Source organism: Momordica charantia, unplaced genomic scaffold (assembly GCF_013281855.1).
Source record: "Momordica charantia cultivar OHB3-1 unplaced genomic scaffold, Mcharantia_2.0 BLBB01000030.1, whole genome shotgun sequence".
In the NCBI taxonomy this organism is placed as follows: Eukaryota; Viridiplantae; Streptophyta; class Magnoliopsida; order Cucurbitales; family Cucurbitaceae; genus Momordica; species Momordica charantia.
In genome coordinates, this window is record NW_028275186.1 from 19,142 (window position 1) to 43,079 (window position 23,938).

Here is a 23,938-nt window from a genome sequence, read left to right on the forward strand (position 1 = left end):
TAATGGTCTTTTTTGTTTAAATCCTATCCATTTCATATCAAAATTTATGTTTTTTTTAACACATTTGATGAATATTTTTTCCTAACAATTTTTTAAATGAAAATTTTGACACTAAATTGCAACAGTTATCCAAAGTATAAATATACGTTTCTAAATTCACATTTAAAATTGATATTTTTATATTATATTTATGTGTATTTGTGCCCTTCCCATCAAATTTTGGATCTAATTTGTTATTAAATAAAACTTCCAATTACTTTCTATACTTTTAAAATTCTCCGATCCAACTTGGAAGATTAATTTTCAAGTTATTTCTTGAACAGTCTTATAATTACAATCATTATTAAAAATGGTACCATCTTAATCACGATAGTTAATTGTTTTGGGTCCAAATTTTTAAAATAATTAAAAAGAAAAATCATGTAGATACCAACAAGAGATATAATTCATCCAAAACATAGGAATAAGACTTATATTATTTTTCCTAAAGTTAGGAGGTTTAATCTTCAATCCTGTATTTATTGAACTTCAAAAAGAATATCTTTATTATTATACACACTTTTCTCACTTATTAGTTAAATGCAATAAAAACACACTACATACAAAGGCGAACACGCTTATCTTCTTATTCAATATTTGCAATCCGTAAGATATATCTATAAAATTGTGTCTTAAAGATGATGTAGTAGCAAAGACATGAAACCTTGTGGTATTACCTACTATGAAGTTTTATGTTCGAGTCCTACACTAATCATTATGTTGTTAGCCCAAACAATGAATTCCAGTACTAAGGATTCATTAACGTAAGTTACACGATATTCAATTTCAAAAAATAAATAAAAAAAGATATATCTATAAAGTTAACTTCAAAAGAGTCTATATCTTGTGGTATCACCAACCATGAGGTCTTGAATTCGAGTCCTACGTTGGTCAACATAAGTTACACAAAAAGATATATCTATAAAGTTAACCCCAAAAATGTCCAAACTTCCATCAAATCTAACCAAAAGATAATAGCAAATAACCCTACAAACAAAATTCATGAAGCTCTAGTAATGGATTAGAAGTTGTTAGTGTTCATGAAATACTGATCATAATTGACATAATCAAAGTGATCATTATTGAGCTGAGAAGAGGCAGCATTAATATTATTGGCCAAACCCATCTGATGAGAATTTGAAGAAGCATTGGCCATCATCACTTGATCATCACTCAGCTGCATGTATGGCAGTGGAAGAACTGAGTATGCAGGAACAGGAAGAGGAACTCCATAGTTGAACATTGAGTAATAATTTTGGCTCTTCTCCATGGTCATTGTTGGAAAATTATTGTAAATATTTTGGCTTTGGAAACTCCCATAATTCAACTGAATTTGAGAGAGGTTATTGTGATCAACAAGTTCATGATGATCCATTGTTTGGACTTGAAGATTTTGGTATGGTATAAGATTGGTATGTGTTTGTGTTTCCACTCCTATGGAGCTCCCAAACATCATCGTTTGTTCTTGTTTCATGTTTGCGTTGACGGTTATTTGCCCGCTCCCCGAGGACGTCCCCTCCTCGAGATTCTCTTCCATCGCTACCTCGATCCTTCTCTTTGTCGCGTCCAGCTTCGAGTCCAATTCTGCCATTAGAACCCGCAACTGGTCTTCCAATAGATAGTCCAAGCGCTCGTCCCACTTCGGGAATCTAGTATCAACATTAAATCAAATTTTTTGGGTTTAACTGTAATTTAAATGTGATTTATTTCCTAATTGACACATGCCAAAGCCACCTAGTAATGGATTTTTATTTCTAGCCAAGAGATTATGAGTTGGATCTCCCACTCTCACGTGTTGTACTCAAACAAATTAATAGTTGACACGTGCCGTACCTGGCTTGTGCAAGGTCCTTGTGAAGCTTAGAGATGTCGCATTCGATCTTCTTCTTGCGCTCGGAGAAGAAGTCGAGGAGATCGAAAGGCTTCCGAGCTCGTTTATGGAGGCAATTGGCTCTATAAGAAGCGATCATGTCATCGACATCGTCTCGAGAAGGCGGCCAAGTGTGAACCTCGACCGGAGACCGGTCGTTCTGGTTGGGGCCGTAGATGAAAACGCAGGTGCGGATGTCGCAGAGCGTGGAGAGTTCATACGCTTTTCTCATCAAACTTTTCTTTCGCTTCAAGAAAGTCGTCTTCCGAGATTTCTCATTGGAGATCAGTTTCATGCACAGTTTCCCTCTCCCCATTATTCCACAAATCAAATTTCTTCTCTGTTCTTTTTCTCTAACAAAACACAAACTTTATCACAAAAAGTGATATTGAAATCAAGCAATTTACAGAGGAACTTGGTACTTACAGTTTTTTTTGGAAGAAGATCACGTGCAGCGCAATGATATCACGTGGCAAGGCAGGAACGGCGAGCCGCGGCGGCAGAGGCGGCGGCGGTGGGGCGGAGGAGGAAGAGCAAAGGGAGGAGATTTGCTTCAAAGGAAAGAAGTAGAGAATTTAGAGAGAGAAGTTTTTTACCGTTATGGTAATAAAATAAATTCCCAAATAAAATCAAATGAGACGATTTTATCATTTATTACAAAATGGAGATTTAGATAATTAGCTTAATTAAGCTCCCACTTAAATTAAGGGAGAATGGCGAGGAGGAAATTAAAATTACCATTTTTAATTATTATTTTAATACATAACGACAATATATCTTTAATTTATAATATTCTTTTAATTTTGTTTTGCTGTTGATTGGTGGCTCCGTTTATGGTCAAAATTTTGATTGAGTGAAACATTAATTGCAAGAAAAATTCGTCATTATTATACGATTCTTTCCTTCATTTAAATGGTTAAATTTTAGGTTTATTTATAGGTGGGATTGAATTTATGTCCACAGATTTTTCTAGACCCGATCCAATTAATCCATTGTCTTATTATCCTAAATTAGATGATAAATGTCTAAATATAATTTTATTTATATGCTACATTTAGATATAAAATAAACATTGGTATGATATCTTAATTTGTTTTTAATTCAAATTTAGGGTGCAATCTTTCGTTCATTTTACTATTTCAATAGGCATTAAACATAAACTAAAATTGACATAAAAATATAATATTAAACTAATAAAGTACAATTTTTATATGAATTCAAATAATATTAAATTTAACATATAAATTATATGATGACCGATAAGGACTTTTATGGAACATTGCATAAATTTACAATATTCTCACGAATAAATCCTGCAAAATAAACGTGGTTATCAAAATATTCCCAGATATCTTTATAAATTTCCCTACAAAATAAACGTGGTTATTTGAAATTTCGAACATATGAGATTCCAGGCATCTGTAGATGTTGGGCATCTATATTCCCAAAAAACAAACGGCCCCTAAAGTTAAAGTTTTAACTATTGGGGATTAATCTTCCAATTTTACCTATGTTAACTAATACTTTCATCCATGACTTGACAAGAAATTTATATTCAACATGTGTCTTTTTCTTAAATATGATGGTTAGAAGACAATATAAAAAAAAATGTTACTTCATAGAGTCTTTTATAATCGTAGAAATTTTCGCAATGATAACAAGTCTTACCATTGAGATCGGTAAAGATCTAAAATGATTCGAGGTTTAACAATATTAAAGAATTGTAAAGAAATATTCGTAGGACGAACAGACCAAGTATTAAAATATTAGAAAATTTTCTACAAAAGAACTAAATAGAAAATATTGTAGCCATAAAAAAGAGTGGTTGGTTTCAACAAAGGAGAAAATTAAATCCTAAATAGACAAGTCTTTGCAAGCGTTTGACTCTACCAATGAAACTTCCATAACTTATGACGTGGCATGCCCTCTAAGACATGTTCCATATTTATCACATACACTTCAATCACAACCACTCCAATCGAAGATAATTTATCTTAAGAAAGAAGAATTTGAGTCAAAGAATAGGTTGGTGGGAAAAGCATTTATGAAATTTTGATTGTGTCGGGTTTAAATAGTATTTTGATCACAGTAATCTCGATTTTTGTTCATTTTAGTTCATTCACTTTTACAACGTCTGTTTTGGTCCCTTGTACTTTTAAAAAGTGACAGTTTTAGTCATTTTATTTTCATTTATCTCATTTCTGTGTATCAATCACAATTTTAATGTAACACTTTACTAGCTAAATTTCTTGAAACATAGTTTTATACATGTGCATTAAGAAATGTTCATTGTGTATAAAGTTTTGCAAATAGAGACCAGAATGGTTACTTTTTAGAAGTACAGGGACCCAAACAAACGTTTCGAAAATACATGGATTAAAATGAAAGAGTAGAAAGTATAAGAACTAAGATAAACTAAAGTCGAAGGTACCGTTACCAAAATAATATTTCAAAGTTGAGAAGGAAGACTACAAACTATGGAATTGGTTGAATGTTGATGGCTTCCTTTAATGCGTCATGAGAGGGAAAAGTAAATTCTGAAGAATGCATAATTAATAAAAGGACGAGCCATATAGTTAATGAAAAGGAGAAGTGGTTGGTGTGTACTTTCGTTTTATTCGAAAAGTAATAACGGTTAGGTTCATGATATCCCTACCTATCGCTAAGCATCTAAGTTTTATCCAATTTAGATTTGTATAGCACACGCACGTTTAGGGTTGTAGAACTTATGTTTGATTTATGGAATTTGTGATTTATAAAGGTTAGTACGTAGTATAAAAAAGTGAGTTTCATATGTTATGCTAGAAAATCTAGATATGTGTAGCACGAGTTTGAATGGTACAAAAGAAGAATGAATTATAGAAATCTAGAGTAGTGTAATTTATTTTGAGCTATGAGATTTGTGATTTTTTAATGGTGGTGAGTAAGAAGATACCTACTTAACCCGTCAGTGTTTAGCTTGAAAACCTAGTTTTTCTACAAGAGAGTGAACAATAGCTAGAAATCTAGTGTCGTGTAACCTTTATGATATGCAAAAGTTATAAGGAAAGTATATATATGAAAGTTTACATAGCTCATGAAATTAACCAATTCCATTTCTTGAGTTCAATAAGGACGAGATATGATTTTGATCCTCTAACTTAAGGAGAGGTTTCTAATTATTGCTTAATTAACTAAACTATATTTATAACTATCATGGGTGGTTTATTGGTCCAAAAGAACTAGGATTAGTTAAGAGGAATTAGGTTCAAAAACCCATTATTATAACTATTTATAAAATTTTATGGAGCGATAATATCCTTTTTAAAACTTGATAGACATCAAACTCAGTGATCCTTCATCCTTAGAAGGTAGGAGTTGCTTGCCTGATATAGTTGATTAGTTGAGATATGCGGAAAATTCAATCTTTATTGGTTCATTAAGTATTATGTCAAATAAGTTTATCATCGTCCAATTTAGTATTTACTATAAAATATATCCCCACTAAGGATTACATTGAAAAAAAACTCAAATATGCTAATTTTATTTTATTACCTGTCATAACTCAAATAGTCAAGGCACATATTATCGACCAAGATGTGAGAGATTCAAATCCCCACCCCATGCATCGTTGAACTAAAAAAATATTTTAATAGCAAACAACGAGCCTATGAGTATTTGAACCTGAGTATCCGAGAAAAAACATAACATTTGATAAAAGAACAAGAAATCCTTTCGAACAACGTAAGTCTCCCAAAAAGTTTAATACATATTATATTCAATAACGGTTTTTTGAAATATTTAGCGAAGAAGTGACATGACTTGACTCGTTTGGTTAGGATCTACATTTTCAACCCTAAATATTTTTTAAACTTATTTTTCTTTTCTAATGATTATTAAACTCACTCTCAAGTCTCAACTATATTCTTGTTGTTAATATTTATATGCGTTAAAATAATAATAATAACAATAATAATAAAAAACTTCAATACTACAACATTAATAATACTGACATGTTTGTAGCTGTATCATGTAAGGAAAAATTTTGTTTTGTTGTTTTCTTTTTTAGTAAATTATAACTTCATCCCTAAATTTTAAAATGTGAGTAATTGAACTTTAAAAAGTACTTGCAGTAAGTCCTAGACTCAAAATATTTGACTTTTTGAGTCAAGTATATCTATAAATTAAAAAAAAGGTGTCTAGTTAATCTCCAAACTTTTAATTTTGTATCTAATACTTGCCTCATAAATGAGGAATCTATTAGATGCAAAATAAGAAGCACCGAGACCTATTTAACTAATAATTTATAAAATAAAACAATATGATAAAATGAGGATTTGTAGAGACGTGTACGGAAAATAATTTGATTTGAAACTAGAAAATCTAAAGGAAAATTTTCTAGTACTATGAAAGTATAGATACTCCTTCCATTTAGCATCTGCTACGTCAGCACATATTAAAAATAATGATCCACCAACAATAGGATTAGCACATGGACATCTACGAAAAATCTTAGTACTGCGCAAGGTTTTAAATGTCGATATCGATAGATATTTCTATAAAAGTTAGAAAAATTGAAAAATGGTAAAAAATATTTAAATTAACAAATAAAGATTTTCTTGTTTCTAAATTAGTTAAAAATAATTAATATTAATATTATGTATATATTAGCGACATTTCGTTGATATTTTTTATATTTTGTCGATTTTCTTGTACCATGATGGAAATGTCGATTTGTCTCTCATATCGATGTCAAACTTGTTAAGGATCCCTCATTGATATGAAAATGGATCTTAAGTTTATAATAGACATGAGCTACTCTTCGAACAATGATTTGAAGGGACATGTTAAAGATCTCATATTGATAAAAGAAGTTTCTTAGACATTTTTCGCGGCACTCGGGAAAGTATTGAAGTGCCTGCTCTTCAAACCACTCAAGCCATTTGACCAATGAAAGATCAGCACACACACTGCTTGGCATTTATTTCTCTCTCTGAGGAATTAAATATGAGGAGTAAATATTTGCCCCAACTCCCTGATTTCCTAACCAACACAGCACACTACCATTTTGAATCCCTTTTTTGTTCACTCCAAATGCTGTGTCTCTGTTTGAAAAGCTCCAATTTCTTGCTGGGAAGATGCAGCAGAAAGCAGCAGCCATGGGCATGGATGGAGTGAGAAGCAATGTGAAAGTTATTGAGAGTGCAAGAAGAAGATTGAGATGGCCTTTTGATGGGGTTGTGAGGTTTTTGGGTCTGGTTTTTACTTTGGTTGCTGCTGTGATTGTGGGAGTTGATAATGAGTCTAAGATTATTTCTGTTACTCTCATCAAAAGCTTGCCTCCTCTCCATTTTTATGCCTCTGCTAAATGGCAATACATGTCTGCTTTTAAGTAAGCTTCAATCTCTCTCTGCCTTCTTAGTGTTTGATAAAATGCCTGAATGGAACTTCTCGCTGTAAAGCCATTTGGTAGACGGTAGTGTCTCGCTATGCATTATGTTATGTTGTTCTTAGCCCTGTTTTGTGTTGAAAATAGAGTGAAAACATGAGTTGGTTTTTTTACACGGTATCTGTGGCTTTGTTTGTGGCTGAGCCGTTGTGATCTTCTTCTCAATACCCTCTTAAAATGCCTACAACACGATGTGTTATGTTATTAGACTTCTTTGATGTTTCGAAACCGCGTTCTTTTCACTTTCGTTATGTTTGTGGCCGAGCCTCATGATTTTCTTCTAAATACCCTGAAGAAATGCCCATGACGCCATACGTTATGTTGTGTTATTCGACTTCTTTTATGTTTTGGAGCCGCTTTCTTTTCATTTTTCGTTATTTTCATGGTCGAGCCTCGTAACTTTCTTCTAAACACCCTCTACGGATGCCTACAACACTACATGTTATATGTTATTTGACGTCTTTTTATGTTTCGGAACCGCTTTGTTTTCACTTTCCTTTTGTTCATGGTTTTGCCTCATAATCTCCTTCTAAAATGCCTACACAATATGCTATATGTTATGTTATGTGGCTTGTTTTTTACTTCAAACTCCTTTCTTTTCACTTTTTGATTTGTTTGCGGTGATTAAGTCTCATAATCTTCATTTGCTTAGGTACTTCGTGGTGTCGAATTGCATAGCATGTGCGTATGCAGCTGTGTCGTTGGTGTACTCGTTCGTAACCAGAGGTTACGAGAATAATCCATCGAGATCATTGTTGCTCATAACCTTCGACCTAATCATGGTGGGGCTATTGTCCTCAGCCGATGGCGCTGCTGCAGCCATAGGAGTCATCGGTCGAGCCGGGAACTCACACATGCACTGGATAAAAGTCTGTGGTTTCTTTGAAGGCTACTGTCACCACTTCACAGCTTCCCTTGTCATCTCCATTGCTGGTTCTGTCATGTTTCTTTGTTTGGTTGTGCTTTCTATTCTGAATCTTCACAAAAAATGAAATTAGGAGATTGAATGTGTTTGTTTTTGGTAGGTGTTACTGGATTTGTACTAGAAGTGTATGGTTTGAAGTAAATATGCTCCTTTTGACTGATTGGTGCATTTTATTAACTATTATTATAAAGATAATTAACCTTCAAACTTGTGCACGATGAGAAATTACACCCTGTTTTTCCATAGACGTGAATTTTTAGGTCAACTTATACAAATCTCGAATGATATTCCTAGTTTGAATCTATACATATGGTTGATAAGAAAATTTGTAGAATATTAAATCATATGTAAGTGGGACACCCTAGTTTGAAACACGTTATTTTTCTTTTTCCTTTTTCATGCTACTCTACGGTACACTAGGTCAACTCGTAGTCAAGCTAATTTTCCTTTTTAATGCAACTGCTACGGTACTTTATTTAGGATGTGCTATAATACAATCATCTCTCAACCGTGTAAAAAGAAATGATCACAAATGAGATCGCTATTGCCCATCTTATGAGTCCATTCTCGTCGCATATTCTTCGTCTTTATTTCCACTTTCCACATTACTTGAAATCAAATCTTATATTAAATACTACGATCCAGACGGTTTTTAATTTAGGAACAACATTCTCTTTGGAAAAAGATTGGGTGATAAATAGTTCAAAAAGCATAAATTTTGCATATATTTTTAATAACCACCGGACTATTTATTTGATTTTAGTTTACATTAGACTACATTTGATAAAGTGTTGAATTACATAAAGTAAAATACACCAAATATGTTGGTTTTTGGGTATAAACATTGGTTACTAAATATCGTTTTAGTTTAAATTATGGAGCTCTCTTTCGAAAGTGTTTTGTAATTACCGGTTAGATTCTATTCTATTCCTGGACTTATGTTTTTTGTATGTCCATGCATATTTGTTTTCTATTAAATTCAGTTTCTTATTTAAAAAAGAAAAAAAAATCATTTTAGTTTAAATTGAAAATAGCTGATGTAATTTTTTAAATTGACCCTGGATATTGTTCTCATTTTAAATTGTGGGAATTACTCTCTGTTCATCTCTATCTTTGCAATGCAACCTGCATCAAATCTAAACTTATTTCTATTCTCAACGTTAAATAAACAAGATACCATAATTCCAACTCCTAAATTTTAGTAAACACAGTGCTAAGAATATTGATCATCTTTCAAAACCTATCACCATTAATTGCATTCAATCACATGGAAATCTGTTAGGTATCTAGAGTTTATTTACTTATGAGAATACCGAATCCGACGTTCGACAGGGTTAGGAACTCGTCAAAACGAGAAAGAACTAATTTTCAGTACTACACTTTCCTATTTCTACCATAAACTCTCACAACTAGAGGCTTAACATCAACGTTCCCTTTTACTGTTTCTTGTTTCTACTTCTCAATCAAAAACAGACATGTTTGGTAACCAATCTTTTTCTCATTCCTAAATTTTGAGAAACGTTTCCAAAAAAGAACCAATTTTTGGAAACTACAAAAAGTAGTTTTTGTTTTTGTTTTTGTTTCTAGATGCTAGGTAGATAAATAATAAAATCGCATGCTAACTTGTATGTGATAAAACTATGAACCGGTGGCACTACCATATATCTGTACACTCTCATGTCCTAAGTAAGAAACGAGAACATTACGGCCCTTAACATCCATCCCCCGAACTATATCCTTTTTAAGAGAAATAAATAATCATTCAACTATCTATTTCTTGCTATATTTGAGGTTCAAGTTTTTAGACCAGGATTCATTAAGATTTATGATATACTCACATCGGCATAAGGTATCTAATATGATATAATATTTTTTCAATATGAATATTAAATGATACAATGAAAGAAAAAAAAAAATCTGGGATTCTTCCTAATGAAGATAACACCATTTCACTTCATGTTGCACTATAAACTTCCCTTCATGGGTTTAGCCAATCTTAGTCAGCCTCTGAACAAAACGGGTTGACTTCCTAAATGGATCAAATGACTCCAATAATCAAACTTTCAACAAAAAACCTAATTGTTAAGATTAAGAGAGCCCCATATTTGTTGTTTACCTTCAGTTTTCATTAATGATCTCCAGTAGAAATCCTCCTAGTATTGAATGAATTGCACTGACTGCACTTGTGTCCCAAAATGTGAAAACGAACTTTGCTCGTATGGCTGCAGTCGTTGCAGAGAATCGATACCTGTTTAACCCGGTAGTTGGTTTAAGTTAGAAGACTTGTAACATGCAGAGTGATAAAGAAGAACACATAGCTTGTGGTAATCTAAACGTGTAAACAAGAAACTACCTCATGGCTGTATTCTTCAGGCATTGGTGTGCAGTCAATCTATAGATAAGATGGAAAGATTTTAAAATTTAAGACCATATGTAGCAAAAAAAGATGTAAGGTACAGTAAAGATAATTCAGAATCCAAAGAAACTTTGGAATTTCACTACCAGAACTTGACAGAAGAAGAAATAGAATACCATAATATATCAACTAGCTAACAGGTAATGGGTAAATAAGATATGAGGAAAATAATTCGAAGAAACCATTGTTCAAAGAAGAACATAATTTAAGTTCGTAGACAGAGCAAGTCAAAAACATATTCGCCCGAAACAGAATGTATTTAGCTCTGGCCTGCTATTTTCCTCTTTCATCTTTATTGTATGTTACTGTCTCTCTATCCCTCTCAACCCAACTGGAATATATAACTAAAGCCTTGAATCTACACTCCTATCTTAACTTTTTTTCTCTCACTTCATGGAATTTCTAATAAGATAATAAGTCTGCAACCACCAACTTTCTAAGAATCAACCCAATGCTATAGACAGAGACTTGGGTAACGTATAAACATACATCTAAATCATGAAAAAGAAAGAAATGAAAGGATCAGTCAGGAGGTCGAAAAGTGGGTACAATATATAATGATAAAATATAGATTCTAAACTTGCTAAAACTTATGTGAAGCCACCTGTTCCACCATGTTCGCTAACTGCAGAAACCTCTCTAAGGATTAAAATGAAAGTTATCTAATTGCCTTGCACAACTAAGAATTTACAAATAAACCTATAGAAATGTGAAACAAAAGAGAAACTGCACACCTCCATTTTCAGCAATGCCCAGCTTGCAGACATGTCCATAACTGTCTTCGAGCAGATAGGACAACGGTATCTGAGAGACAAATGTTAATACATTAGAATTGGAGAAGAAGTGGAAATCTGTAATATTCAAAATAAGAAACTAGAGCCTCTTTGGTTTGAGAATAGAAGGCAATGGATATAATAGAAAATTTGAGTTGTGTTTTGTATTTTCCAAGTTTTTGGAAATATTTTGAAAGTAGATTCAGAAACTGGATTTGAATAAAGAGTTTGGATTACTGATTCTGCGATTCCATCTCCCTGAAACAATCCAAATGTATTGTGTGACCGCAGCGCATAACAGTTGTGTCTTTTATTGAGTCAAAAAGAAACTGCAGGCATCAACAAAATTGTTAGAAGAGAACAGTTTAGATTGTACTCCCACAGAAAACATATATTCTGAAATCACAAACCTCATAACAGATAGGGCAAAAACTTTTCATTGAATTCTCAACACACAAGTGGTTATCACGCAGAGGAGTGGAATAGCAAGATCCTGAAAACATCACAAGAAGGAACGAATTAGTTGCATTAACACTGAAAACATCACAAGCAAAAAACTGATGGAAACTGCATGCAGTATGAGCACAATACTACTTTCATTCTTCTAAATAAACCATTCAATTCAATTATTCACCTTTTACCAATGCATATCAATCTTATGTGAATGTGCGAACGTGGTTTATTACATACGAATGAGGACTTTACAGACAAACACACAACACTCTTCTGCTACATACTGCAAACAATAACATAATACTAGTTTATAACAAAACATCAAGATAGTTGAATAACATACCACATTTTTCACAGTGAAAGAAATTCTCTCGGCCACCAACTCTAAAAATCGTATAACAAAAAAAACTTGTGTTGAGAAACATAACAGAAACAGCTGAATTACATAAGAATACGCAAACAGCACACTAACCTACAGATACCACATGCATCACAATGAAACTGCTTCTTCTTGGTCTGCATTCATAACAGAAACTATCAGTATATAGGATAAAAAAATCATTCCATTCCACATTTCAAACTTTTAAAGTTGTTCAAGAAAGAGAAGGGGGAAAAAAGACAGGTTGATGGAAACTTCTCTTACATCATCATCAAAGAATTTGCAGATGTCGCAAAAGTATTCTCCCATATTAACATTACACTTTCGACAAACCTTGGCAACCTAAAATGTACAAAATTGAAACGGTTAGCAGAAAAAGAAAAGGAATGGAAAAAAAAGGAATAAATCAACGCAAGGAACAAAATTAGCCAGAAAAAAAGCCCCCAAACCTCTTGCTCTGTATTGCAAATCAAGCAAACCACCTAAAACATCAATTCCAGAGCAAAATTGATCAACCAAACAAATCCCATCAGATACGATTACTCAAAAAAATCAATAAAACAGTGTACTTAAAAGGATTATAAGAAACATACTTGTCTAACGTCCTGCCGAACAAGTTCATGACGGTCCTTCGGATTGCTCAGCGAGCTCTAAAATCAGGGATAATTAGAGAAAGATTCAGAGAACTTCTTTACAGAATTACTCAAAGCTCCACTTTAACAAACATAAACGCAATCCTTTCTAATGCATCTCTCTATATCAAACACACGCACGAAACGCAAGGACACAGAGAAGAGAGAAATACCATGGCCTCGTTGTGGCAATGGCGACAGGTAAAGATTCGGTCGCAGCATGGGGCTCGGATTCTGCATCGTCTCCTGTAATGCTCGCATCTAATAGAAATCAAAAACAACTTACTGGTCATGAAAGCAAGAACAATAACTCGGTCAAAAAAACCAAGGAAACCTCGAGTTGAGACAACAATGGAGGAAAGAAATTTCATACCCGTGCTGAAATTTTCCGAAATCTTCTCTCCTGGCAGATTGAGGCACAGAGGAGTCCTCTTTCTCCATTGGAGACCGCCCAGTTCGTGCTCCTCGATTTGAGAAGAATTATCACAGGACCAAAAAATTCTAAGTTGTTTTACGTTAAATTGTATAAAATACCCCTCAACTCTAGGACAGTTTTCTTCGATGCCCTAAACTTTTTGAAAATTTCAATCTTACCCTTAAATTTTAGATTTATTGAAATTAACTTTTCCATTAAAATGAAAAGAAATTAATAGAAAAGATAAGTGATCGTGACCGGTAAAATGGTAGTACAGTACGTGCCAATTATACCCTTGAATTTTATGGTAGGTTTCAGTTATACCCTTATCGTTTATTTTAACATTTAACTTTTGAAATTTTTTCAAAACAGTTTCGGTAGCTTCCAAATCGAGATGAAAATAGAATGGGATGATTAGTTGAAAAATAAAGGTTACACCCCAAAACGAGCATAGTTCAGCGGTAATTGGTATCTATCTCCAACCAAGAGGCTGTGAGTTCAATCCCGCAAATCTTGTTTTTTTTTTACTTCAACATTATAGTATTTGAACTTCAGATTTTTAGTCTATCACATGCGGCAATTAGCAAATGTAAACTTATCCTAATTTCATATGCATAAAGTAAATGTGTATTTTTAAATATAGAAAATTTTTTAAATTTTATACAAAATACCATAGTCCAAAATCAACTTCAAAATCAAATGTAAAATATATTTAAAAAATTAATTTTATGTTATATTTGCAAGCGGTGATATTTTCTTAAAATACATATTACATATGCTATTAAAGTGAAAATTCTTTCTCTATTTAATTTTCCCATTCAACCCTCCTTTTAGACCTGGCAAAAAAAAACTTGTTAAAAAAACACATTTAAACAAGTTATTACAATATCATTGTTTAATTTGTAATTTTAGCAATTAATCTATTAAATTTACTAAATCATTACTATTAAAGCCTAATGATATAATTTTTGTTAGTACTATTGCTATAATTTTACAAGAGAGGAGCTGTAAATTAAATTGAGGATGTTACAATTAATTAAACATTCAATATTCTAAAATATAAATAATAAAATGATTTATTTCATATATATTTAAACGCATCTAAATTTTCAAAAATAAAAAATTAGCCATTGCTCTTTAAATCTGCCAAGTTTTTTACATTAAACAAGGGTTTGACTTTTCCACATTAAATTAATTTAGATCTTATCCTTTCCAAACAACCAACATTATTGTAAATACTTTGCAAAAAGAAAAAAAAAACATTATTGTAAAGAGCAATGCCTGTCTTGTTAGGTGGACGTCTACTCTCTTTTATATTAAAATTTATTTTAACATCTAAAATAGAAACAATTTATGTTTAAATCTCAATTTGATTTTTAATGGAATCATGGGCTTAAGGTTTATTTCCGGTAATAGATCCGTATTTGGAAAGTGTCTAATATTAAGGATCTCATGTTGGAAAGAAAAGGGACTTACAATAATTTATAATAGACATGGACTACTCCTCTCATCGTCAATTGATTTTGAGATAGAAACCATGAGTATTGATATGGTATCAAAGCTAAGATCTGGTTAAGAAATCTACCTAATTGAAGTTGACATTTTTTTAATTGGTAAACTTTACATAAACTGATTACTCAAGTTCATCATTAAAACTTTTATTTTAAAGTTCAACATCTCAGCATGAGGCTTTCGAACTCTCTTATTGTTGAAGACAGAGTTGTTCCTTTGATTTCAAATTGCCGAAAGGATTTCTATGTGCATGGATACTCGAAATTAACGATGACGTAATTTTCTTAACTGGGATACATGTTGTTGTTATGACAAATAATAACCCCGTTATATATATATATATATATATATTTGAATTTTAGATCTCAGGGAAAGGAGTAACGTTATAGAAATTTGAACTTTGAACTTCACGAAAAGGATTAATTTCAAGTATTACCGTTAATCTTTTTTTTTAGTACAATATGTTGGGGAGGGGATTCAAATTACAACCTCTAGGTTGAAGGTATATGCTAATTACCGCTAAGCTATACTCGTTTTGGCATTACCGTATTTAATCTTTGAACTTTGAATATTTTTAATTACATCTTCAAATATAGAAATATATGAGAATATGTGGTATTTATGAAAAATAAATAATCATTTCATAATTTCAAAAGGATTAATATTAATATTATGTCAGTGAAATTTTGTTAATACTTTTTATATTTTATTCAACATTGATTTATCCGATGTCAAACGGGAAATTGGACTGAAAAGTAATTTTACCAAATCAAAACTTATGTTTTATAATCTTTTTGACGTGACCATAAATATCAAATTACTTTCATTAGTTTTTCTCTCTTGTTCCCCTCTCGATCTCCTTCTCTGGATTCTTCTCTTGATTCCTTGATTTTGGCTTATCCTTTTCCCCCAAAATCCCATTTAAGAAAAACTACTTAGATTTTTCAAAATATTCAAAATAAATAGATTATAAAAAAAGAAAAAAAAACATAAATAGATTATAAAAAAAAAAAAAGAAAAAAAAAAACATTCACACGAAGAATCTCAAGAAAATGCAGATAGAGAAACACAGCACAGATCCAACGCCAAATGACGCAGCTCGGCTCCGGTTCGCCGCCGATTTACGATGGCCGGGAATTAGAATAGGATGGACGGGAATTGGATTCGCCGCCGGTGTACGACGGCCGGGAATTCCTATAGGTCGGGCTCGGATCCCCTTTCTGATATGAACATTGATTTTCCCTTCGGAAGAGAACTCAGCACCGTTATCTGCAATCCGATGATCCGCCGTTGAAGAATGTTCCGGCGGAGCGTTCCTGTAGGGGAATTCGAAGCCTCGCCGTGAGCGGCGGCGGAACTGGCTAGCGGCTCAGAGAACAAGAGCAGCTAGAGAAGAAGTAACGGAACTAAGGCTTTATTGGCGGCCATCGATTTGAGTGTTTTTTTTTTTTTATGGAGAAGAGAATCGAAGAACGGAGATGGAGGTAAAAATGTGTAATCGCCATTTATAGATTTTTTTTTTTGTGGTTCTCAGCTCTCAATAAATAGTATATTTTAGAATGTATAAATATTAATTAATATAGAATATTCGTATTAAATGATAAAATCTTAATATCAAAACATTTACTGCTGCCATAATTCAAAAATTCTCTATTTTTCCCACAGATTCAACATTAGTGAAGAGATTCCACGAATCGGAGGCCTCTATGGCAATTGAATCTCACGGTGGAAATAAATCTCTCTCCTCCATTCTTTCCCAAATTTCTCTTCTCGATTCTTCTCAATTTTTTTCATTTTTAAAAAATATAAAAATAAAAATATTTTTTTTTCTTTTTTTTTTTTATACAACTTGTACATAAAAATTCAAACTCAAATTTTTTTAATTGAAATAGATACAATAACCAGTCAACCATCACACAATATAAGATATCTATTTTATTGAAAAATACATACATTAACCAGTCCACCATCACAGATATAAGATATCTATTGGGACATATTTTCTTACGGACATGTATCATAAATGGGCCAGTACAGATATTTAAATATTTGTCTAAAATGGACACTAGTGAAATTTTTATAGACTATGTAATTAAAAAAAAAAACAACATACACTCCAGTATTTTCCAAAAAAATAAAAAATAAAAAAAAAATACATACATACACTCCAGTATTTCATCAATAAATAAATAAATCTGAATCCAATTTACAACAGAAAAAAAAAATCATTCACACGAACAATCCGAAAAAAATGCAGATACACAGTGATCCGACGCCGAAGAATGCTACTCGGCTCCGATTCGCCGCGATGTACGACGGCCGGGAATTCGCTTCACCGTCGGTGTACGACGGCCGGGAATTACTCTAGGTCTGGATCCGATCCCCTTTTTGATATGAACGTTGATTTTCCCTCCGGAAGAGGACTCTGCACCGTTATCTGCAATCCGATGAGCCGCGTCTGAAGAATGTTCCGGCAGAGCATTCCGGAGGGCGAATTCCAAGGCTCGCCGTGAGCGGCGGCGGAAGTGGCTAGGGATTCAGAGAACAAGAGAAGAGCGAGAAGAAGTAACGGAACTAGGGCTTTAATGGCAGCCATTAATTTGAGTGTTTTTTGATGGAGAAGTGAATCGAAGAACAGAGATTTTGGTAAAAATGTGCAATCGATTCAATTTGTAGATAATTTGGGATTTGTAGGAAGATGAATTTCAGGTTCGGCCACAATTGACCATGGATTTGACGCCGCCGCTTCCCCCTTGAGCCGTGGTTTCATTATATAAATCATCCATTCGATAGGTGAAATTTGGTTCAAGTAATAATCCGCTGGGCCACTTTCAAAACGTTCTATTTTTTTTTTTTCATTTGAGTTCTTGGAAATATTTGTTTTGGCTATTTTTTTAGTATAATAATCAAAATTAACGAGTCAAAGCGAGAATATCGATCCCTCATTCGTATTAAAAAAATAAAAATAAAAATTAACGTTGATGAATTATGTTGTGAGTTTCTCTTGAGGTTGGAGTTTTTTTTTTTTTTTTTTTTATAAAAAAACCGGTTTTTAGTATATTAGGAAACTTTCTAAAACTAAAAATAGTCAATTTTGGAAATAGATCTCCATTTTTCTCTTTAATTTTCTAAGATTTTCAAAGTTTTTTTTAAAAGAGGCTCCTGTAATGGTTTGAGGTATATATAATTATAAAATAATTAGTGAAAAATTATTTATTTTCACACCCAACATATATATGTATAAAAAACATGTGGAGAGACTTCTGACTTCTTTTTTAGTACGACTGTAAGGTGGGATTTATATGTCAATTACAGCTAAGCTATACTCGTTTTTTTTTTTAGACTTTTGACTTTTTGATAGTTCAAATTGACTCATTTTCATATATTTAATTATAAAATTGTAGTACCAAAAAAATTATATAATGGTAAACAATTTAAGAATCATTTGGTACACGATATCTCATATACCATCTGACTCACTTATCGTTATATTGTGTTAAATCATCATTATTAGTTCAATTAACAAGTCACTTCGCATTTAACTAATATGTCAACAATAATAATTATATTAGTCAACGTGAGCATGTAATTTTTATAGGAAAAAACTTCCATCGAGGAAGCTCCTTATGAATTTCTATATGGTAATAGTAATATATAGACAAGTGGATTACATAGGAATTATACAAAATTAAAAATCTACTTGTTTATATGTTAGTGGACTACGCATGATAATCAGGAGAGAGCTTTCTCGTAAATTTTCAAGGGAGAAGTTTTGTCTCATATATGTCCAACAAAGACGTTATGAGTTCGATTCACCACCCAACCTATTTTTTTTTAAAGTAAATAATAATGATTATATTCATTTCAAATCATCCAATAAAAAAAAATCATCTCAACGTTTCAAATTAGAGAATTTAAATCTATATTTTCTTGAATTTATAGACCCAAACGGAGTACAAATACACCCAACTTTCCAAAAAAAGAAAATAAAACGCATGCATACAACAGTACACTCAAGTATTTCTTCAATAAATAAATAAATCTGAATCCAATTTTTACAAAAGAAAAAGAAAAAAAAAATCATTCACGCGAACAATCCGAAAAAAGCGCAGATCCCAGCACAGATCCGACGCCGAAGGATGCTACTCGGCTCCGATTCGCCGCCGATTTACGACCGCGGGGAATTCCTATTGGTCGGCCTCGGATCCCCTTTTTGATATGAACATTGATTTTCCCTTCGGAAGAGGACTCGGCACCGTTATCTGCAATCCGACGAGCCGCCGTCTGAAGAACGTTCCGGCGGACCATTCCGGAAGGGGAATTCGAAGGCTCGCCGTGAGCGGCGGCGGAACTGGCTAGCGGTTCAGAGACAAGAGAAGAGCGAGAAGAAGTAGCGGAACTAGGGGTTTAATGGCAGCCATTGATTTGAGTGTTTTTTTATGGAGAAGAGAATCGAAGAACGGAGATTTGGGTAAAAATGTGCAATCGATTCAATTTATAGATAATTTTGGGATTTGTAGGAAGATGAATTTCAGCTTCGGCCGCAATTGACCATGATTGGACGCGGCAACTTCCCCCTTTCGTCGTGGTTTCAACTTTCATATTTAATTGGTCTCCGGGATGGTTCGGGTGGCTTGAGTACTGAAAAGAAATATCGTTGAGGTATTAAGTTCAAGTCACAAAGATTGCAACTCTACCCAATAATATCCTTTGCATATATACGGGTGGACAGTGCACGTACCTTCAAGTATAGGGATTAAAAACGGTCGACTTCTGAGTAATAAAAAAAAAAATTCATAATTACGTTAATGGAAGATTTATACCAAATTAGGTTGTTTTGGCTGACTTTCAATATAAATATTCATTTGATAGGCGAGTTTAATAGAATATAATCCTTCCATCCTTACTTTCTACTTTCAAAATCTTCATATTTTCATTTTTTTTTCCATTTTAGTCCGAACTTGGTTATTATTTTTATCTTATTTATTTTCTATCCAGAATTTACCGTGGCATTTTATTTGCTAAATATTTATATGTTGACATAAATTTGTATCAAAGTATTTCTATGGTATATAAATGATGAGTCAACATTTTGTAAAGGGAAATTAAAGTAGTAAATAAATATAGAGATCGACAGGAATGTTTTGAGATGACAAAAACTAAAATGAATAAACAAAAACTAAAATCAAATCTAGTATAGCTCAGCGGTAATTGATACTAGTTCAAACCACATAAATCAAAATAGACATTTTAAAAGAGAATGAAAATAGTTTTAAATGATTATTTTTGTTAGTACCCATGCAACTATTGTGTTAATGGATTAAAAATGTGGTTTTTATTTTAAGAAAATTACACTTCACGCTGTAAAATAAGAGAGAAAATACTTCATTATGAAGCACACGAGCCAACGGCTAATCATTCTTATTGAAATAAAAAGAAAAATGTAGGATATTATTATTTTAAACATATGGTCAACCATTTACGAAGCAAAAGATTTGGGTCTGTACTCGATTCAAGTTGAAATGGGAATTTTTCATCTCATCATCCAAGGGGAAGGAGATTTTTAGTGAGATTGGCGACCTAATGAATAATATTAGAGAAAGAATTAGAGATTTTGTATAATTTTAAGTCAGGTAAAATGTGATGGAAACATGGAAGCTCACCTTCTAGCCATACATGCACTAAAATTAAATACGAAGGAAAACGGAATTTCAATTTACTATTATAGCGGTGATTTTTAGCTTACATGTGACTAATTTTGATTTGATAACGAAGATTATATGTGGCCTTTAACTTGTGAGACTCAAGTTTCGTTGTCCTGGTCTCGTCTGCTATGATCGAGTCGACCAAGCTTCCCTGAAGTCATGTTCCCATTCAGTTGACGAACCGACTATCTTCACTTCGGTTCAGCCACAGTTTCCGACATACTCCACGACAACAACACCCGCGATTTACGACTATCTCAAAGAGTCGTTGAGGCCTTGTCAAGGATATTGTTGGGGAAGTTGCGTATAAACAAGACCCATTTGCTCCGTATCCAGGTACGCGAACACTAAATTCTTTCTTGAGTTTAGTGTAGCCTTTGCTATTATTTGGCATCAGAGTATGTTTTGTGTTTGCAGGATCCCTGTTCAATCTCTTCAGTTCGTCATCCAGGTCAACATTCGCGGAATTTGTCAATTTTTTAATAAAACAACTATCTTGATTAGAAAAATGACTTTACTGTATTGATAGAGTAGTAGGAATGAAGATGATAAATGGAAAAACACAAGTTTATTGTTATTTGTTTTCATTTTCTAATTTGTTATAAAATACAAATAAAAGTAATATTTTATCATTTTTGAATCTATAAAAGTAATATTGATAGAGTAGTACCGAAATTCTGTTTTTTTATTTATAAAAAAACCCGGAAACAAAATTCAACATTTACCAAACTAGTAAGGTGAAAGTGCGGGTGGAAGGATTTTGAGCAAGTGGGTGGTGAGCTGGCATCCACTGGTTTATTTGTCTGCACGCTTTTTTTTGTTTTGTTTTTGTTTTTTTTATTATTATTATTTTTTTTTTTAGAACTACGGTTTTTTTCGAGACAATGTCTTGGACCATTCACGTCGATTTTATCCTTATTTATGACATCTATGCATTATTGTTAGTTTTTTTATTTAAATATAAAAAATTTAAACAATTAATTTGATTTTCTAAAGTTTTAATTATTGTAGTCCAAAATCAATTATTTTCATAATCTCATAATTTACTCCGTAATATATTATATTAAATAACAAAATTAATTACAATCAACGATTTCAAATTCAAAATTTACCACACAATTTTTCTTCCATTCATTCTAATTCCCACATCTTCTTTCTTCTCCGTGCTTTCACTTTCAGTGTGTTGAATGAGAGGAAATTTGCTAATTGAAGAATGAAATTACGAGCTACAATGTCATCAATTATAAGAACATATAATCAATTCAAAAATAATTATTTTATGATTGTGTGTTAAAACTATATACGTCAGCACTCGTGAGTTAGTTATAAACTATATACTTCCATATTCCAATAAAACGTTACAAACAAATATAAACTATATCACTATATCAAATTATTGAATTCTTAGAACTGAAGCAGATCAATTATTCACTTGATACTTATTTGATAATTAAATAGATATACATAATTAAAGCGATTTGAAATATTTACCATGTAATACAAATTTAAAAAAAATTAAAAATAATTTGTAATTTTATTTAAACAAATAAGACTAAATACACTCAATTTTCCCATTAAAAAGGTGGAGAGAAAAAAAAAAGAAATACAGTCGAGTTTTTCATCGAAGAAAAATAAATAAAATAGAACTCCTCAGTCTTCACAGGAGCAATCCCAAAGCAATCATATACAGAGCAGAGATCCAGCGCCAAAGGACGATACTCGGCTTCGATCCGACGCCGATAGATGGCCGGAAGTTACCACAGGCCGTCCGATCCGCCTCTTGATTTCAACATTCATCTTTCTTCCCAATTAGATGACTCGCCATTGTCATCCGCAATCGATGAGCCGCCGTTGAAGGAGCGTTCCGGCGAGAGAGATTCGAGCCTCGCCGCGACCGCGGCGGAAGTGGCGGCTAGGGATTCAGAGAATAAGAGGAGAGCGAGAAGAGCTACGGAAACAGGGATTGTAATCGCGCCATTGATTGTCGAAGCTAGAGAATCGAAGAATTGAAGATGAATATACAAATTTCGATGGTTCGAACTTATATATAATTTCAGATTGTTAGGAAGATGATTGACCATCAGCAGGCTGAATTTGAATTTCCTCTGTATTTCGTCGTCGACTCTTCAATAATTGGGCAAAAACGCGGAATATTTTTTTTTATATTAAAAAATGGAATCGGCGGCCACATAATTTTCTCTTTCGGTAATGTTTTCAAAATTTACTCAACTTTCCAAAATTATACATTATACTATTTGTTAATTTTTATAGTTTTATGAACAAATTTAATTATTTATTAGCTTATAGACCTACATACAAAAAAAAAATTATTAATTTCAACAACATTTTTTATATATATAGATTAAATCGTTATAAAATTTTAAGTAAAATGATTAAGTTATTACATATTAAAATGCAGGGACTAAATCATCACTTCAATGACGAGATCAATGATGTATTTAAACTTTTTTTCTACAAACGTGAATATTATTTGGGAATATATAGAATATAGCAAAATTAATTATCCCATACTTTACCACTTGCTTGTAATTTTGATTATTTTACTAATCACTCCAAACTAATAATTATTATTTAAATAGATGACGTGTGGTATTGGTGTATTCGCCCTTATTTTATATGAGTTTTAGATCATAATTTTCGTTGTTAAATTTTCATTTTTCTTTTGTTTTGGTTCTTAAATTTTAAAACGTAATGTTTTAGTCTCTAATTTGAGGTATCGGAACTAGGCATTTGATTGGAACCATTAATTTGAGTAATGATTGTTGATTAGAGAATAAAATTGGAGAAATGTATATAATGTGTGGATTCGAAAAATTTAAGATATGTGATTAAGATTATGTTTGTTATAAAATAATAATTATACATATAATATATTATAAAATAATAGTTATTATAAACAAAATATTATAAAATAATAATTATATGTAAAATCAATAACATATATAATTAATTAATAATATTTTAAATTAAACTAAATATTTAATGGGTAGGATCACTTATTTATAAATATATTATTAAATACTTCTGTCAATTTAAAAAATATTGAAATTTCAAATCTTTTATCAAACACGTTTTAAAAAACTCTGAAAATATGGAATGAAAATTTCACCGAATATAGTTTTATATCGTTAGAACTTAGAAAGATGGATTTAACTTTTAAGATCGGCCGGAATTGACCATGGACGGCGGCGGCGACGGCGCATTGAATTCTTCCCCCTTTTCGCCGTGGTTTCGTTAAAATATAAATTTGATAGTTACGTGTGAAATTCTCAGGTCAGGGAAACGTGGGGTTTTAATTAAAATAATAATAAATTTCCCGACCTTTTCGTGGGGAGACGTTTTTCTAATTCTTTTTTCCCCAAAAATGTAG

The 23,938-nt window shown here is 32.3% G+C and overlaps 3 protein-coding genes across 4 annotated transcripts; 1 reads left to right on the forward strand and 2 right to left on the reverse strand.

Moving 5' to 3' along the window:
- Window positions 1-823: 823 nt before the first annotated feature.
- On the reverse strand, window positions 824-2,504 carry LOC148207914 (agamous-like MADS-box protein AGL103). Its single transcript, XM_088118207.1, has 3 exons — window positions 2,336-2,504; window positions 1,873-2,262; window positions 824-1,688 (listed from the first exon to the last, which is right to left on the reverse strand). Exons 2-3 carry the CDS (start codon window positions 2,223-2,225, stop codon window positions 1,061-1,063), a joined length of 981 nt encoding a protein of 326 aa, XP_087974333.1. The 5' UTR covers window positions 2,226-2,262; window positions 2,336-2,504; the 3' UTR covers window positions 824-1,060.
- Window positions 2,505-6,881: 4,377 nt separating this feature from the next.
- On the forward strand, window positions 6,882-8,420 carry LOC111018413 (CASP-like protein 1E1). The gene is made up of 2 exons (XM_022294476.2): window positions 6,882-7,280; window positions 7,990-8,420. Exons 1-2 carry the CDS (start codon window positions 7,027-7,029, stop codon window positions 8,327-8,329), a joined length of 594 nt encoding a protein of 197 aa, XP_022150168.1. The 5' UTR covers window positions 6,882-7,026; the 3' UTR covers window positions 8,330-8,420.
- A 1,627-nt stretch (window positions 8,421-10,047) lies between these two features.
- Window positions 10,048-13,446, reverse strand: LOC111018400 (E3 ubiquitin-protein ligase MIEL1). 2 transcript variants are annotated; one of them, XM_022294457.2, is made up of 13 exons: window positions 13,289-13,446; window positions 13,089-13,176; window positions 12,877-12,933; window positions 12,733-12,765; window positions 12,548-12,625; window positions 12,377-12,420; window positions 12,248-12,288; window positions 11,862-11,944; window positions 11,689-11,780; window positions 11,413-11,482; window positions 10,616-10,654; window positions 10,379-10,510; window positions 10,048-10,291 (listed from the first exon to the last, which is right to left on the reverse strand). In XM_022294457.2, the coding sequence occupies exons 1-12, from the start codon at window positions 13,354-13,356 to the stop codon at window positions 10,391-10,393; spliced, it is 813 nt and encodes a 270-aa protein (XP_022150149.1). In that variant the 5' UTR covers window positions 13,357-13,446; the 3' UTR covers window positions 10,048-10,291; window positions 10,379-10,390. The 2 variants fall into 2 exon arrangements, with proteins under 2 accessions (XP_022150149.1, XP_022150148.1); XM_022294456.2 differs by having other exon boundaries at window positions 10,048-10,510.
- Between the last annotated feature and the right edge of the window lie 10,492 nt (window positions 13,447-23,938).

Excerpts from the sequence above, each read along its gene's own strand:
- LOC111018413 (XM_022294476.2), top strand. The coding sequence starts at position 7,027 with ATGCAGCAGAAAGCAGCAGCCATGGGCATGGATGGAGTGAGAAGCAAT. Across the intron at positions 7,281-7,989 it reads CAATACATGTCTGCTTTTAA|GTACTTCGTGGTGTCGAATT; the intron begins GTAAGCTTCAAT and ends TCATTTGCTTAG.
- LOC111018400 (XM_022294457.2), bottom strand. The coding sequence starts at position 13,356 with ATGGAGAAAGAGGACTCCTCTGTGCCTCAATCTGCCAGGAGAGAAGAT. Across the intron at positions 11,781-11,861 it reads TTTGCCCTATCTGTTATGAG|TTTCTTTTTGACTCAATAAA; the intron begins GTTTGTGATTTC and ends TGATGCCTGCAG. Across the intron at positions 10,655-11,412 it reads GGGCATTGCTGAAAATGGAG|ATTGACTGCACACCAATGCC; the intron begins GTGTGCAGTTTC and ends TCTTATCTATAG.
- LOC148207914 (XM_088118207.1), bottom strand. The coding sequence starts at position 2,225 with ATGGGGAGAGGGAAACTGTGCATGAAACTGATCTCCAATGAGAAATCT. Across the intron at positions 1,689-1,872 it reads AAGGACCTTGCACAAGCCAG|ATTCCCGAAGTGGGACGAGC; the intron begins GTACGGCACGTG and ends TGTTGATACTAG.